Below are 14,176 nucleotides of genomic sequence, written 5' to 3' on the forward strand. Positions count from 1 at the left end.
GCAATCCCCATCATTGGCGGCAGGGTCCTTACGTTATACATGCTGTGTCAAAATACTGCAGCCACTTTTCTGAATCATCTATCACAAGCCCTTTCCGAATTCTGATGAGCTCTTCAGCTCCCTGCAGGTGATACTTCCAGCCTCGCCCACCAAACTCAACAACGTCCAGATTGACGAACAGTAGAACCGCAGCAATTAGTGCATCGCTATTCATCTCGGGCTGGACTTTTATCTCATTCTTGAGAAACCTTAACGCCTTTTGTTTGTTGAGGAGTGCTATACGCACTACCTCACTATGATCTGGCTGTAGCTGGGCTTGACTGATATCAAGTCGATGCGCTATGTGGAAGGCCGAGATGGAGATCATTAGATGGGTTAATGCCTGACTGAATGGCATCAACGGCATAAGGGAAAGAAAGGGATTGAAGGATGAGTCGTTATACACGACACACTCTTTGGACAGCTCTTGATGAACTGGCAATATTGTAAGTGAGTGCTGAGCGAAAATGCTCTCAGGTGACTTACAGTATCGTATGTAACCTCGACAGCTTCTGGATATGTCTTGTAGACCTGGCTCTATTAAATACGATTCGCTTAGGGAACTTGCGAAGAGCTCAGTGACAGCTATATTTGCACGAGCATGATCTTCGACCGTCTCAAAAGTAGCTTTTCCCTTCATCTTTCCTCTAGAAGCCATACTGTTGGTCCAAATAACCTTTTTCTTCCTTTCATATCCTGAGCATGGTAGTAGTGAGGAAGCACAGCGTTGACATCTGGGAAGCAGTCTGTCGCACTTGACCCGCCTCTGTCGACAGGTCTTACACGAATTAGAAGCATGTTCGTCTCGCATCGCATCGCAAGTGGAGTTCAATACGTGGCTTCAGCTTCGTTAATTGATGTCTCATCTAAGATCGAGGCTTCAGACATGCGGACCTGACAGAATTCAATCTGTTTAACATAATCAATGTAGATGAGGTGATCGACGTTAAACCGAATGTGGAAGTCCGGACGCGAACCCTGTCAATGCGGGTTCCGATTCAATTCCGGGGCAAGATATCGACCAGTCAAATCCCTTGAAGCATACAACGGCTGACTAGCCTTATATCCTTGATCGATAAGTTCGATATCTCTTATGCTGCGGATTACTCGTAGGGACAACACCTGGAGATAGTGTAACGTCACCCCCCTCCAGCTTCACATATTAGTTGCACAAGCGTGCGATTTCGCCATCGCCGCTGATCTTGAGCAATTGACCATGTTGAGCCAGAGTTGAATTTGCATAAAAGGTCCTTCACATCCAGACTGAAGATTCCCAAGAAGCCGAACTACATGTCTCGACCCTAACCGCCAGAATGGATCTCACCTATCGCTCTGACGAACCTTCTGTAGTCCCCTCACCCTTACCCCAATCGGTCGGATATGGCGTCGTGGTCGCTGCTGGATTGGCATTTGCCTTTGGTGAGATTTGCGCTTATGTCGGAACCAGAAGTAAAGAGGGCTAACTATGACTACCTAGGCATGATGGGCTTGACCGCGATTTTGAAAAAGACCTTGAATGAAGACAACTCCAAAGTGGAAACGTAGGCACCTTGGGTACCCTGTTGAGCTCACACATACTAACGCTAATATTGCAGTTTCATGGTTGCCAATAGGACAGTACGAACCGGCCTGGTCGCATCGGCCGTAGTCTCGGTACACCAACCTTGCTCTCTGTCGAACGGTAAATATACTGACAGTACTATAGTCATGGCTATGGAGTACCGCCCTATTGAGTTGCGTCCTGGTAACCTACAGCTACGGTATCAGCGGTGCATTCTGGTACGGCGCTGGTTGCTCGACTGTTATCGTCTTCTTTGGCTACTTGGGAACTGTTTGCAAGGGTCGTGTTCCTGAAGCACATACTATTCTCGAAGTCATTCGCATAAGATACGGTGAGTCGCTATCTTAGCTCTTCTAGGACACGTGACTGTCATACTGAACTGTGTAGGGACTGTCGCGCATCTAAGCTTCACGTTCTTGGCCATCGTGAACAATCTTCTCAATACGATCAACATGATCCTGGGCGCATCGGCGGCCATATCCTTCTTGTAGGACCCTTTACTTCTTGTGCTAGGTTCACCACTGACATTTCGCAGGACAGGAATGCACATCATGGCACCAACTTTCTTGCTTCCTCTTGGTGTCGTCCTCTACACGCTTGTCGGTGGCATCAAAGCAACGTAACAACCCTGCGTATCGCGGTAAATGGAGCTGCTAACTCTTGTTTAGTTTCCTCACCGACTACATCCATACCTTTGCTATTCTCATTTTGAGCTGTTGGTTGACGGCCAAAGTCATAACATCGGAATCGGTCGGCTCAATCGGACGCCTGTATGATCTCGTCGTCGCCGCTCAGTCGAACCACGTAGTTGAAGGTAACTATGAGGGTTCGCTGCTCACCATGACTTCTCAACAGGGCATATACTTTGCCATCATCCTCCTAACCTCGAATTTCGGGGCCGTCGTCGTATGTGATCCCTTCTGCCGTGGCCGTAGCAGTGTCTAACGTGATCAGATGGACACAGGATATTTCCTCAAAGCATTCGCTGCTTCGCCGAGCGCCGTCGTACCAGGTTATGTCTTGGGAGGTATCTCTTACTTCAGCATCCCGTGGTCGCTCGGTACCATTGTGGGGATGGCTTCGCTGGGGCTTGAAGCGCTCCCAATCTTTCCAACGTATCCAAGAGTAAGCATAGCAATGATCCCTCTACCGTGATTGGAGACGTTGAGTTGACGCGACGATAGCTTATGACAGGCGCTGAGGTTACCAACGGTCTTGCTCTACCTTATGTCGCTGTCGCTGTCGCAGGCAAAGGAGGTGCCGTCGCAGTTCTACTAATGACGTTCATGGCCGTCACTTCAACTCTGTCAGCACAAATCCTCGCCGTCTCTTCCATCCTCACCTTTGACATATACCGCGTCTACTTCAACCAAGAAGCTTCCAACAAACAAGTAATTCGATGGGGCCACATCGGCGTTGTATTCTTTGGCGTCGCAGCAGCTGCCTTTACAGCAATGTTCCATTACATCGGAGTCGACATGGGCTGGACGCTCTACATGCTCGGCAAGACCTCCCGTCGCGTAAACTCAATTGAAATTGTTTACTAACCGTTTATCAGGAATTCTAACGTGTCCCGGCGTAATTCCGCTCATCTTCACCATAATTTGGCGCAAACAGACTAAGGTCGCCGCTATTAGCTCCGCATTCCTGGGAATGGCAACGGGCCTTGGAGTCTGGCTCGGCTCCGCATATGCCTTTTCCGGAGAAGTAACGGTCGCTTCTACGGGTGGGACCCTACCCTGTATGTATGGCACCGTTGCATCTTTATTCAGTCCGTTGCTGTACAGCGTTGTAATTACGTATGTACGGCCTGATAATTATGACTGGAGTCAGTTCAAGGAACAGAGGTTGGCTGTTGAGCCAGATGGAAGCTCTAGTGAATCGGATAATTCTCGAGGTAAAAACACTGGACAGGTAACGACAACTGAGACGGCATCAAATGAAATGTTTGACGAAAATAATCAACGCCGATGGACTAAATATGCTCTTTATTGGGCTGTTGCTACGTTTCTTGGGCACTGGGTATTGTGGCCACTGCCAATCTACGCAGCGAAATTCATCTTCAGTAAACAGGTAATTTATTCTCATCTCCTACCCTGCAGTCTTTCATTTCCCCTTTACTGTCTCTCATTTACTATGTTTCTAATTTTTATCTACAGCTATTCACTGCATGGATCGTCGTGTCTCTGATCTGGCTCTGGTGGACTCTCATCATGGTCGGTTTCTACCCGATCTGGAACGGCCGCGGTCAGATAGCCGCAGTTACACGAAGCATTTGGAAGTCTCAGTCATGATTCATCAACATTTTCTGGGCAGGCTGGTCCACAATCGATCGATGTTACTCAAGGAGCAAACCGCAGCAGAAGCTCCATGGCAGAAAAACAACAAATCGCCGGGAACGTATTTTGAGTCATTCATTGAACCCACACAACAATAAAATTGTTTACTCACACTAAATGCCTCAATCTCTTGCGGATAATGAAATGACATGCCAAGCAAAAGCCCCGAACATGGCGTAGCTGAGCCTCCCTTTGCAACCATCGATCCACTTTATGGATCAGATCAAGCTTTTAGTCAAGCTTTGGGGCGAAACATTTGTGACAGATGCAGACTAACCCTCAATAGTTGCATTCCACAGTTGAATTTTACCAGATTAAACGTGACAATCATCCATCCACTCTAGCCACTCAATCGGGAGTAGACCAGGGGCTCGTGGTCGAACGGCAACGCTACAAACGTTAGCGCCACCCGTGCCCGTTATTCAATGACATTCCCTTGCATACTTCGGAATTCCAATAGCCTGGATCCAGGAACGCTTTTTATGGATGTTTTGCTCTGCGGGAGATCAGTGATAGGCGGAACATCGGCACTGAAGATGTCTTAACCTACTAGTCGCTACTATTGGATGCTCGGTGAACCAACCGAAGAGGAATGCTCTAATGCAAGGTACGCAGTTCTAGACTAGACTGTCACCACTAACCCAAACAAAACACCAAATGCCATTGTCGTATACAATGGATCCCCCCCAATGGTCATTATCTATATATACTCATCAATCTTGACGTTTTCTGTTTTTGTTTTCTCATCATCACTCACTCATTCATTCATTCGTTCTTTAGTCATTCTTTAACCATAGTCACTCGTTTCACTATGCGTCTCTCTTCAGGTCTTCTCGTGGCTGTTGCCTCGGGTGCTTTCGCCCAGCGTTTCACCAACAGTAGCACTTCTGCTCTTGAGTCTAGCACTACCCTCCCCTCCAACATCGACACCACCAGCGGTGCTTCTCCTAGCTCCACCACCAGCCCTGCTGCTTCTCAGTCTGTCGATCTTAGCGACGCCCAGCTTGGTCAGGGAACCAGCCTCGTCACTGGTGCCAATGGCCAGCCTGCTGTGTAAGTTATACCCCAAGACTTTACTACGGTACAGTTATCTGATAAGAGCTTAGTCGCATGGCCGCTGCTGCCAACGGTATTGCTGAGTTCACTTCCTCTCCCGAGATCACTGAACTCGAGACTGGCAGCCAGATCCAGATCCGCTTCGAGATCGCCGTCAGCGCTGTAGTTGAGTCCCGCAAGCGTGCTTTCGAGGGCTGCACTCTCGACGTCAAGCTCGACGGCGAGACCATCTACTCTGAGCCCCTCGCCGACACCAACGGCGCTTCCGTTGGTCAGGCCAGCAACCCCACTACCCTCAACTCCGACAAGCCCGATATCCAGTTCCTCCAGTCCTGCGGTTCTGAGCCCGTCCAGCTCGATGTTTCCAACCTCGCTGTCGCTGCTGCCACTGACGGTGGCTCTACTGGTCTTCCCACTGGCTCTGCTACTGAGACTGCTGCCGAGACTGGAACTGAGACCGGCACCGAGGTCGCTACTGGCACCAACTCCGAGGGTGCTACCACCAACTCTGAGGGTGAGACTGTGATCCCCACTGGCACCGAGACTGGCTCTGCTATCGCTACTGGTACAAACTCTGAGGGTGCTACTACCAACTCCGAGGGCGAGACCGTCATCCCTACCGGATCCGAGACTGCCATCGAGACCAACAGCGCTGGCGCCACCACCAACTCTGAGGGTGAGACCGTCTTCCCTACTGGTACTGAGACTGGCTCTGCTATTGCTACCGGTACCAACTCCGAGGGTGCCACTACCAACTCTGAGGGCGAGACCGTCTTCCCTACTGGTACTGAGACTGGTACTGCCACTGGCACCGAGGCTTCTGCTTCTGCCTCTGCTACCTCCCCCGCTGGCTTCCCCGGTTCTATCGGTGTCTTCACCCTCTTCGGCTGTGTCGGTTCATCCGCTGGTTTCCCCACCTTCGAGCTTGCTGAGACCAACGCTCAGATGGATCTTGAGCGTTGTGCTTCTCTCTGCACTGGCCGTGCCTACTTCGGTGTTTACGATACGTGAGTTTCCTCCATCCAATCTACTACCATACATCTTACTGACCTTTCTAGTGCTTGCTACTGTGGTGATGAGATCGACGCCGACAACACCAGCCGCGTTGATATCGACCAGTGTGACATCGAGTGCCCCGGTGACAAGGACAACTTCTGTGGTGGTGATGGCCGCCTCAACCGTCTCCGCGCCCGTCAAGCTGTTCCCGCCGGCCGTCTTCTGACCGTCTACGCCTCTGCCATCGGCGCCGGTGCCACCGTCACTGACTCCGTCACCCAGACCGTCACCGACGAGACCACCATCACCACCACCTTCACCACCGCCATCACTGGTGCTGAGACCACCACCACCGCTACCGTCACCGCCGTCCAGATCTGCGTCGACGGAAAGTGCTACAGCCAGGGCTCTGACCGCACCGTCTTCATCTTCATCGAGGTCAACGGCAGCGACTGCGACAACGAGTGGGTCTACATCACCGAGGAGTGCTCTTGCCAGGGCGGCAAGCAGTACGTCCCCAAGTTCTGCTCCGGTGGAAGCTGTGCCGGCGAGATCGTCTACAAGACCCAGGAGTGCCACGACTGGTGGAACTACGAGACCTTCTTTGTCGCTGCTGACTGCGGCTGCAAGGAGGAGACCGTCATCTACAAGCCTTGGGAGAACAGCTGGGGTACCCCCAACAACTGCAAGGCTGAGCTCGTCCCTGTCTGCTCTGGCCCTCACTGCCCCGTTGTCAAGGTCCCTACCCACGGCGGTTACACTCACCCCGTTACCAACGGCACCTGGACCAACGGTACCGCTCACTGCTCTGGCCCTCACTGCCCCAAGCCTGCTCCTCCTGCTCCTCAGTGCTCTGGCCCCAGCTGCCCCAGCACCAAGGTCGTCACCCTTGTTCCTCAGTGCAGCGGTCCCAGCTGCCCCGCCAAGCCCACTGGTTCTGAGGAGACCGGTGTTCCCTGCAACGGTGCTGACTGCCACGTTGCCACTGCCACTGGCAGCAGCCCCAAGCCCACTGGCACTGTCCCCGCCATCGTCAACGGTGCCGGCAAGCAGGTCGTTGGAGCTGCTACCCTCTTCGCTGCTCTCTTTGCGGCCCTTCTCTAGATGTTAGCATCTCCTTCAACCTCTTCTTCTTCCGGGAGCCTTTTAGAATAATGACCTTCTAGTCGAGCTATTAATAGACCTTCATTTTGCATGCCTTATCTTGATTCTCCCTTTGTGACTCCTGAATTCTCCGCCCTCGTGAATGGTTACTAAGTGTAGCGCGGTCACTAGACTCAATTTGTGGGACAGTTCCATTGAACTTGTAGGGCTATTGAATTGTGGCGCAGCTGAACCCAAAAAGTGCGCTGTCATTGCAATAAGCCGGTAAGTCTCGCCGAGCTCTTATCTCATGCTGTCGAAGCTAGTTAACTGCGCTAAGCTAGACTATTGAAACAGTGTCTTGCTTGGGTCCGTCCAAACTCGACCAGCCACAGTTCCCTCTGCCAGCTGCTTAATAGTCTCTGGTATTTCCTCAAAAGCAACCTCTGTAAGCTCGGGCTTAATTTTACCCTCAGCCAAAAGCGCAAGAACATCCTTGAGGTCCTGCATTGACGCACCAATGGATCCAACGATAGTGAGGCCTTTGAGGATGTACCCCGAACCCGTGTTTGATGGAATCGTGACATCCGATGACGCAAGGCCAACAGTTATGACTCTACCGCCTGGGTTCACAGTCCTGATCGCAGCTGAAGTGGTTGTAGAGTGGCCGACAAAGTCAACAATAACGTCAAATGCTACGCCAGCATCAGTTGCATCATCAAGTGATGCAAAGCAGTCCTTGGCCCCATACGCTTTTGCTTGAACAAACTTGTACTCATTGACATCGAAGCAATACACGGTAGATTCTTTCAGGGCGGCAAATTGCAGACCATGCATACCCAGTCCGCCCAGACCAACAATGCCCATCGTCAATCCAGGCCTAGCGCCAGCTTCACCGACGACAGCGTGATAAGAAGTCGCCAAAGCGTCTGTCGCAACAGCAGCTTGTGCGAAAGATATACCATCAGGTATCTTAACGAGGATCTTTTGTGGCGCGACGACATATTGACCATAACCGCCATCGAAGCTCAACCCGACGTATGCGCCGTTGATGCGCTCTGAGACAGGATGCATCAGGAGCGCGAGTGTGACAGCGTCTCCGATCTTGAAGCCAGAAACGTTTCGACCGAGCTTTTTAATCAGCCCCGCAACTTCGTGGCCGAGCACGATTGGCTTTTTGGCGATGTAGTCGTCTCCATGGCCACTGACGATGTGACAATCTGAGTGGCATATTCCTGCGGCCTTGACCTCGATGAGAACGCTCTCATCATCGGGCTCCGGGAAAGACAGGTCTTTCAACTGAAGACCGTCGGTGGGAGTTTCATAGGAAAAGGCTTTCATCATATCGTGAGTAGTGAAAGAAACAGCTTAGAAATCTAAGTATGTTCTGACCGAGTTACACCGGTAAGTTACTGGCCTTAAGTAATGAATTTGGCAAAGCCTTTTCAGGAAACAAGCCATTGAAAGATCCTTCACATTGTTTCCGAGGCTGGTTTTGATCAACATTATTGGTCTAAATGGGGGGAATGTCGATCCGCGGAGTACCGGACATGTTTTGTACTAGAAGATAGACTACTGTGGAGCATCAAGTCCCGGGGACTACCGGACATGTTGGAAACGGCATTCGCACGGGCCCGGGCTCGGAGTCATGTACTGGCCCGAGCACTACACCATATCACTGTAGATGGGACTGGACATATATCATATCAGGCAGTTGACTTAAAATGGCCAATCTCCTGCGTGTCAAGTATAACAACGAAACATACGACTACTCAATAGTTCTCGTTCTCGATAACGATAGCGCCATCTTTGCTAGAAGGGAAATCTTTAGGTATCCCAAGATCTTTAGAAAAGTCAATTTTCACCCTTCCGCTGGGTCGAGAGTCATGATGGGAAACGTGGAACGTCCTGCAGGAAGGTCTCTGATTGAGTTTGAGTTTGCACCAAAGGTGATTCTAGGTAATTCGGTGGGAGACGCGACTCCGCCTAAGGTGCTGAATTTGCGCGTCATCCCCAGTACAGACCCAGCTGAGCCTGCGTTGAGAGAGTTTGTGGTTGTTGATATGCAGTTTGAGTTTAGTGAGAAATGGAGTGGAGAAGGAAGTCTCAAGTTTAACAAAGGATTTGCATCGACTCCATGGGCTAATCTGGAGGTTGATTCGTATGTTGGTTCTTGGATGGGGAAGAGCAAGGCGGCTCTGGGTAACAAAGTTGAACGCTTTCCTCTTTGATTACTGAACAATAGGTTCCCATATTGCATCGACGGCCTTTCAATTGCAGCTCTTATAGAAGTGACTGTTCAACAGACGACATAACAGCTTCCAAGACGTCTGCACATCGCCCAGCCGTAGGAGCCTCGTCCTCCCAATACCGAATCTTTTTGATCAATGTCTTAATATCGCCGCGCCAGTCCATCTGATGAACAGTATGCACTTTCCCAGACATGACGACTGCCATGATGCAGAGAGCAGACGCTGTTGACGACCTGAAGTGATAGTACGTTATATGGTTTCGATAGTGTAGGTATCCAATGGTAATGGCGAGAAAATGACAGGAGAGGCCTTTGTCAACAAAGGGACTAATGTGAGCCTGTTCTCTGTCACTCATGGTGGAATGAGCTGCATGGTATAGGAATGGCCGATAAATGAGACACTTGAGTTCCAGGACTCTAGCGTAGAGCAGCAGTGCTAGTTTGTTAGTAGGTAGTGCACCCATGGTGATTTGAGCCATAAGAGGCATCGTCTGAGCCCTGCTCCATATTAGCATCAACGCATAGTGCTGGGACACGAGAGATGGCCAAGGTTTACCAGTTATTTAACTGATCCTCGATCTGTGACACAGCTGAGATAAGTGATTCTATACTGAGAGATTCCGAGGTCCCCCATCCTTTCCCATCCCGATACAATAAGCTAAATGCACGATTATTAAACCTCCTGAGCGCTATCTCAGTAAGGTAATAGTACCAACTCTCCTCCTGCACACTATCAAGATCTTCGGCAGAGGTTTCCCCCGGCGGTGGAAATATGGTCCTTGTCTGTCGAGAATGACACGCGTTTATCTCAGGTGGAGTAGGTAGCTCGGACCCAGCATCATGTAGATCCTTCAGAATACTTTGAGGAAGTTGCAGATCGAGACCAAGCTCGACTTGGGATTTGAGACAACTCCAGTAAAAGCTTCGACACAGTCGCGAGTCTTGTCGCGGCAGATACTTCCAGTAGATATAGAAAGTGTTGGCAGCATGCTCGAACTGAGACCAGGCGCGTAGAGGAGCGAGAGTGAACATGTAGTATACCCCGGCAAAGAAGTGACACTGAGCAGCTAGGAGACTTTGATCCAACATGCCAAGTCTTTGCCTAGCTAATTCAAAGTAAGCACTCGCCATTTCTAACTCTTCAACTTGTGATTCGATGGAGGATGCGGTTGATGTTTCCGACGGTGAAGTCACCATGGTATCGTAAGGTTTAGCCATGCATCCCAAAGCACATGCGATGAGCTGCGATATGTGTGTCAGTGAATTCCAGCTATTTTGGGTGCTCTTTACTCCACGTACCACGATGCATGACTCTCCATCCCATTTGATGCCGGTTTCTGAAATGCGCAAGCTGTGAGAGTAGATCTCATTGACGTCAAGAATCGGGTTCACAGGGTGAACGTGCTGTAAGAATTGGCACACTAACCTTGGTATTTCTTTCTCGTCCACTACGAAAGGCCTCACTTCCGCGTTGATTCCCGAAACAGTGTCTGCTTCACAGGATAAAGAAGCATGGTCAAGACCAGCTCGTGTATCCGATAGAGCTTGGAGAATATAGCCTGGATCAACAATCCCCGCCAGGATAGGCCAATTAAGAACAGACTCGACGCTTGATATCCCAGTCGGAGCGGTCAGATCATCAGCGTTCAATCCCTGACTATCCGAGAACGCGTCAACGCGCGATGCTGGGCTTGCGGCATTTTTCAAGGCCGTCTCAACATTCGCCTTGATTATACCTGGAATATCGCCAACGCTCTCGAGGACCTGGTTCAGACGTTGGAGGATGGCAATACTGGCAGGGTCAAAACTAAAAGTCGTTGGTCAGCGAGGTCAAGTTGTTAGAGGGCCACGCACGATGAGTGATCCTCTCCGGAGCTTTCATAGACACAAGTAGACTGAGATGATACACAGGATCCACAGACTGGGCGGACGTTGTTGCACTTAATTTTCTTGACGCGACATATTCGACAGGCTGCGATGGCACGCTTGCGAGAATATGTTACGTCAGGTCTTTGCCGGTCAATCCGGCGTCTCTTAGGTCTGGCAAGTCCTGTCTCCTGTTGGGGTAGCTTTGATGAAGCCATCCAAGTTATCTGTGACTTGAGTATGTCTGTCAACAGATATTGGTCTTAATTGTAATCTTTCGATTTGAGGGCCCAGAGTTGAGTCAAGTGTACGGATCTTGGTCCCAAAATTGTCTGTTATGTATCGTGGGCCGTGGTCTGTGCCTCGGCATTTGATCTGTTCTGCCGAGCACGCACGAGTCACAATCATTCAGGTTCAAATTTACGCTTTTCAATATGACAATGCAGTTATTCTAAAGTCTCCAATCGCTCCATGGTCGTCTGTCGAAACTTATGCTAATTCTTCAATAAATCTTTCAGCACCTGACAAACCGCATCTCCAACCTCACTACACTTTGCACTACCCCCAAGATCCTTCGTCCTAATCTCCAATCCACCACTTTCCTTGGTATCCAGAACCTTGGCAACCGACTGCTCAATCGCATCAGCCTCCTTCTCCAGCAAAAATGAGTAGCGCAACATCATCGCCAAACTCAATATTTGCGCCACGGGATTGGCGAGGTTCTTGCCCGAGATATCAGGCGCACTGCCATGAACAGGCTCATAGATGCCCTTGCAGGATCCTTCACCCGGAACGCCAGCTAGACTCGCGCTGGGAAGGACACCGAGAGTGCCTGTGATGCCGCCGGAAATGTCGGAGAGGACATCGCCGAATGTGTTGTCTGTGTGTATGACGCTGTTGTTGAAGCGCTTGGGATCGAGAACCATCAACATGGCGAGACTGTCAGCGAGTTGGTGGCGGAGATCAATGTCGGCGAGTTCCTTGTTGAAGATATTTGTAGTTGCACGCCGCCAGAGACGACCGCTCGCAAGGACGTTGGCCTTGTCGGCACTCCAAACAACAGGCTTACTACCGTCGTTCTTCTTCTCACTGCTCGCGTGCAAGATCCTCGCAACAGCTGCACTCACACGAGCCAATCTCTCAACCTCAGGACGCGAGTAGATCCAAAGATCAGAAGCTTCATCTTCACTCTCCTCCTTCTTGCCAAAGTAAGCACCACCGCAATTCTCTCTGACAACGATGAACTTTGTCCCAGCTACAAGCTCAGCTTTGATAGGCGATGCACTAACTAGCGACGGGACGAGAATCTCGCAGGGACGCAAATTGGCAAAAGCGTCGAGACTTTGACGCAGCTTCAAGAGTCCTGACTCGGGAGTTGGTTCGACGCCTGCCCATTCTGGACCGCCGATGCTGCCGAAGAGAACGGCGTCGCTGGCTAGTGCTTTTTCGAGGACTGCGTCTGTGACGGGCGTGCCGTGTTTGTCGATACTGCATCCGCCGACGATGCCTGTGTCTCGTTCGAAGCGGATGTCTGGACGACTTGCCTCGATTATGTCGAGGACTTTGAGGGCCTCGGCCATGATTTCAGGACCGACATGGTCACCGGGGAGAATGAGGACGCGAAATACTTTGTTCTCTGACATGATGGAACCGAATGTAGTGGAGTGAGTGGTAGGATAGTGAGAGGATCAGGAGAGGACTGGAGTCTACAAGATAATAGAAATCAGTCTAGTACTTTGTCTGCCGATCTCGGACTGATGATTAAGCCCGTTGGTGGTTAATGCCGATGCTGAATGTGATGATGGATGCAGCCAAGACTTTTTTATTCCTGTGACTGCTAAATTACCCCGCACTCACTAATTCTGGCCCCCGTATTCATTGGTTTCCTCTTCTGGAAGGGATTGAAACGGAGTCTCCCACCCAAGTCGCTAAAACGTGGGGAAGTCAATCACCACATAAAAATACAGACCAACCAAGATAACACTCTTCCTCTCACTCACTCTATACCTTCAATTCTTATCGAATTCTCATAACTCATCATCATGTCAGGCCGTCTCCAAGGAAAGACCGCAATTGTCACAGGCGGCGCATCAGGCTTCGGCAAAGGCATCGCCACAAAATTCATCTCCGAAGGCGCCAACGTCATAATCACCGACCTCAACGAGCAACAAGGCCAAGCCGTCGCCCAAGAACTATGCTGCTCCTTCACCCGCGCAGACGTCACCAACCCCGATGACTGGCGTCGCGTTCTCGAGTTTGCTATTGAGAAGTACAAGCAGCTCGACATCGTCGTCAACAATGCTGGCGCTGCTTACTCCAAAAAGCCAACCGAGGATGTCACCCCCAAGGACTTTGATCTTGTGATGAATGTCAATGTCAAGAGCGTTTATTACTCTACTAATGTGCTGGTGCCGTACTTTTTGAAGGAGGGCAGACCGGGGTGTTTTATTCAGGTTGCGAGTACGGCGGGGATTAGACCGAGACCTGAGTTGACGTGGTATAATGCCTCAAAGGCGGCTGTTATTAATGCTACCAAGACGATGGCTGTTGAGTATGGACCCAAGCAGATTCGGTTCAACTCTGTTTCTCCTGTTGTTGGAAGCACTGGCATGTGAGTGTTGCATCACGCTTGCGATGGGAACTTTCTAATGGAGCGATAGGACACATCTGTTTATCGGCAAGCCGGATACTGAAGAGAACCGAAAGGGCTTTGTTTCCACAATCCCAATGGGTAGACCTTCGACACCTAGCGACATTGCTAATGCTTGCTGCTACTTGGCTAGTGATGAAGCCTCCTTCATTACTGGTGTCGATCTGGAGGTATGGCCAATATTCATGGGCTACTGTAAACTGATGCTAACATGAATATTACAGGTTGATGGAGGTCGCTGCGTATAAATTTAGTAACAGGGTCAATTTACCGGTAGTAATAAAATAAAAATGTTATCAATTGTCTCGTCGCCTCTCAACTGTTTCTCGAGTTTG

The 14,176-nt window shown here is 50.3% G+C and overlaps 6 protein-coding genes across 6 annotated transcripts; 4 read left to right on the forward strand and 2 right to left on the reverse strand.

Moving 5' to 3' along the window:
* Positions 1-1,352: 1,352 nt before the first annotated feature.
* On the forward strand, positions 1,353-3,147 carry FTJAE_9450 (DUR3-urea permease; the record flags this gene model as incomplete). The annotated part of the gene is made up of 9 exons (XM_037356373.1): positions 1,353-1,458; positions 1,517-1,580; positions 1,635-1,692; positions 1,745-1,931; positions 1,988-2,087; positions 2,136-2,219; positions 2,269-2,506; positions 2,555-2,725; positions 2,785-3,147. The coding sequence occupies 9 exons, from the start codon at positions 1,353-1,355 to the stop codon at positions 3,145-3,147; spliced, it is 1,371 nt and encodes a 456-aa protein (XP_037203433.1).
* A 1,603-nt stretch (positions 3,148-4,750) lies between these two features.
* On the forward strand, positions 4,751-7,095 carry FTJAE_9451 (uncharacterized protein; the record flags this gene model as incomplete). Its single annotated transcript, XM_037356374.1, has 3 exons — positions 4,751-4,992; positions 5,046-6,002; positions 6,054-7,095. The coding sequence occupies 3 exons, from the start codon at positions 4,751-4,753 to the stop codon at positions 7,093-7,095; spliced, it is 2,241 nt and encodes a 746-aa protein (XP_037203434.1).
* Positions 7,096-7,419: 324 nt separating this feature from the next.
* On the reverse strand, positions 7,420-8,418 carry FTJAE_9452 (alcohol dehydrogenase like domain protein; the record flags this gene model as incomplete). The annotated part of the gene is made up of 1 exon (XM_037356375.1): positions 7,420-8,418. The coding sequence occupies one exon, from the start codon at positions 8,416-8,418 to the stop codon at positions 7,420-7,422; it is 999 nt and encodes a 332-aa protein (XP_037203435.1).
* Positions 8,419-8,798: 380 nt separating this feature from the next.
* FTJAE_9453 (acetoacetate decarboxylase) lies at positions 8,799-9,305 on the forward strand (the record flags this gene model as incomplete). The annotated part of the gene is made up of 1 exon (XM_037356376.1): positions 8,799-9,305. The coding sequence occupies one exon, from the start codon at positions 8,799-8,801 to the stop codon at positions 9,303-9,305; it is 507 nt and encodes a 168-aa protein (XP_037203436.1).
* Positions 9,306-9,357: 52 nt separating this feature from the next.
* On the reverse strand, positions 9,358-12,834 carry FTJAE_9454 (3-isopropylmalate dehydrogenase; the record flags this gene model as incomplete). Its single annotated transcript, XM_037356377.1, has 6 exons — positions 9,358-9,823; positions 10,038-10,567; positions 10,625-10,729; positions 10,790-11,132; positions 11,180-11,418; positions 11,722-12,834. 6 exons carry the CDS (start codon positions 12,832-12,834, stop codon positions 9,358-9,360), a joined length of 2,796 nt encoding a protein of 931 aa, XP_037203437.1.
* Positions 12,835-13,233: 399 nt separating this feature from the next.
* Positions 13,234-14,089, forward strand: FTJAE_9455 (3-oxoacyl-(acyl carrier) reductase; the record flags this gene model as incomplete). Its single annotated transcript, XM_037356378.1, has 3 exons — positions 13,234-13,802; positions 13,852-14,011; positions 14,066-14,089. 3 exons carry the CDS (start codon positions 13,234-13,236, stop codon positions 14,087-14,089), a joined length of 753 nt encoding a protein of 250 aa, XP_037203438.1.
* Positions 14,090-14,176: the final 87 nt, after the last annotated feature.

Source organism: Fusarium tjaetaba (genome assembly GCF_013396195.1).
Source record: "Fusarium tjaetaba strain NRRL 66243 chromosome Unknown NRRL66243_c0000215, whole genome shotgun sequence".
Lineage (NCBI taxonomy): Eukaryota > Fungi > Ascomycota > Sordariomycetes > Hypocreales > Nectriaceae > Fusarium > Fusarium tjaetaba.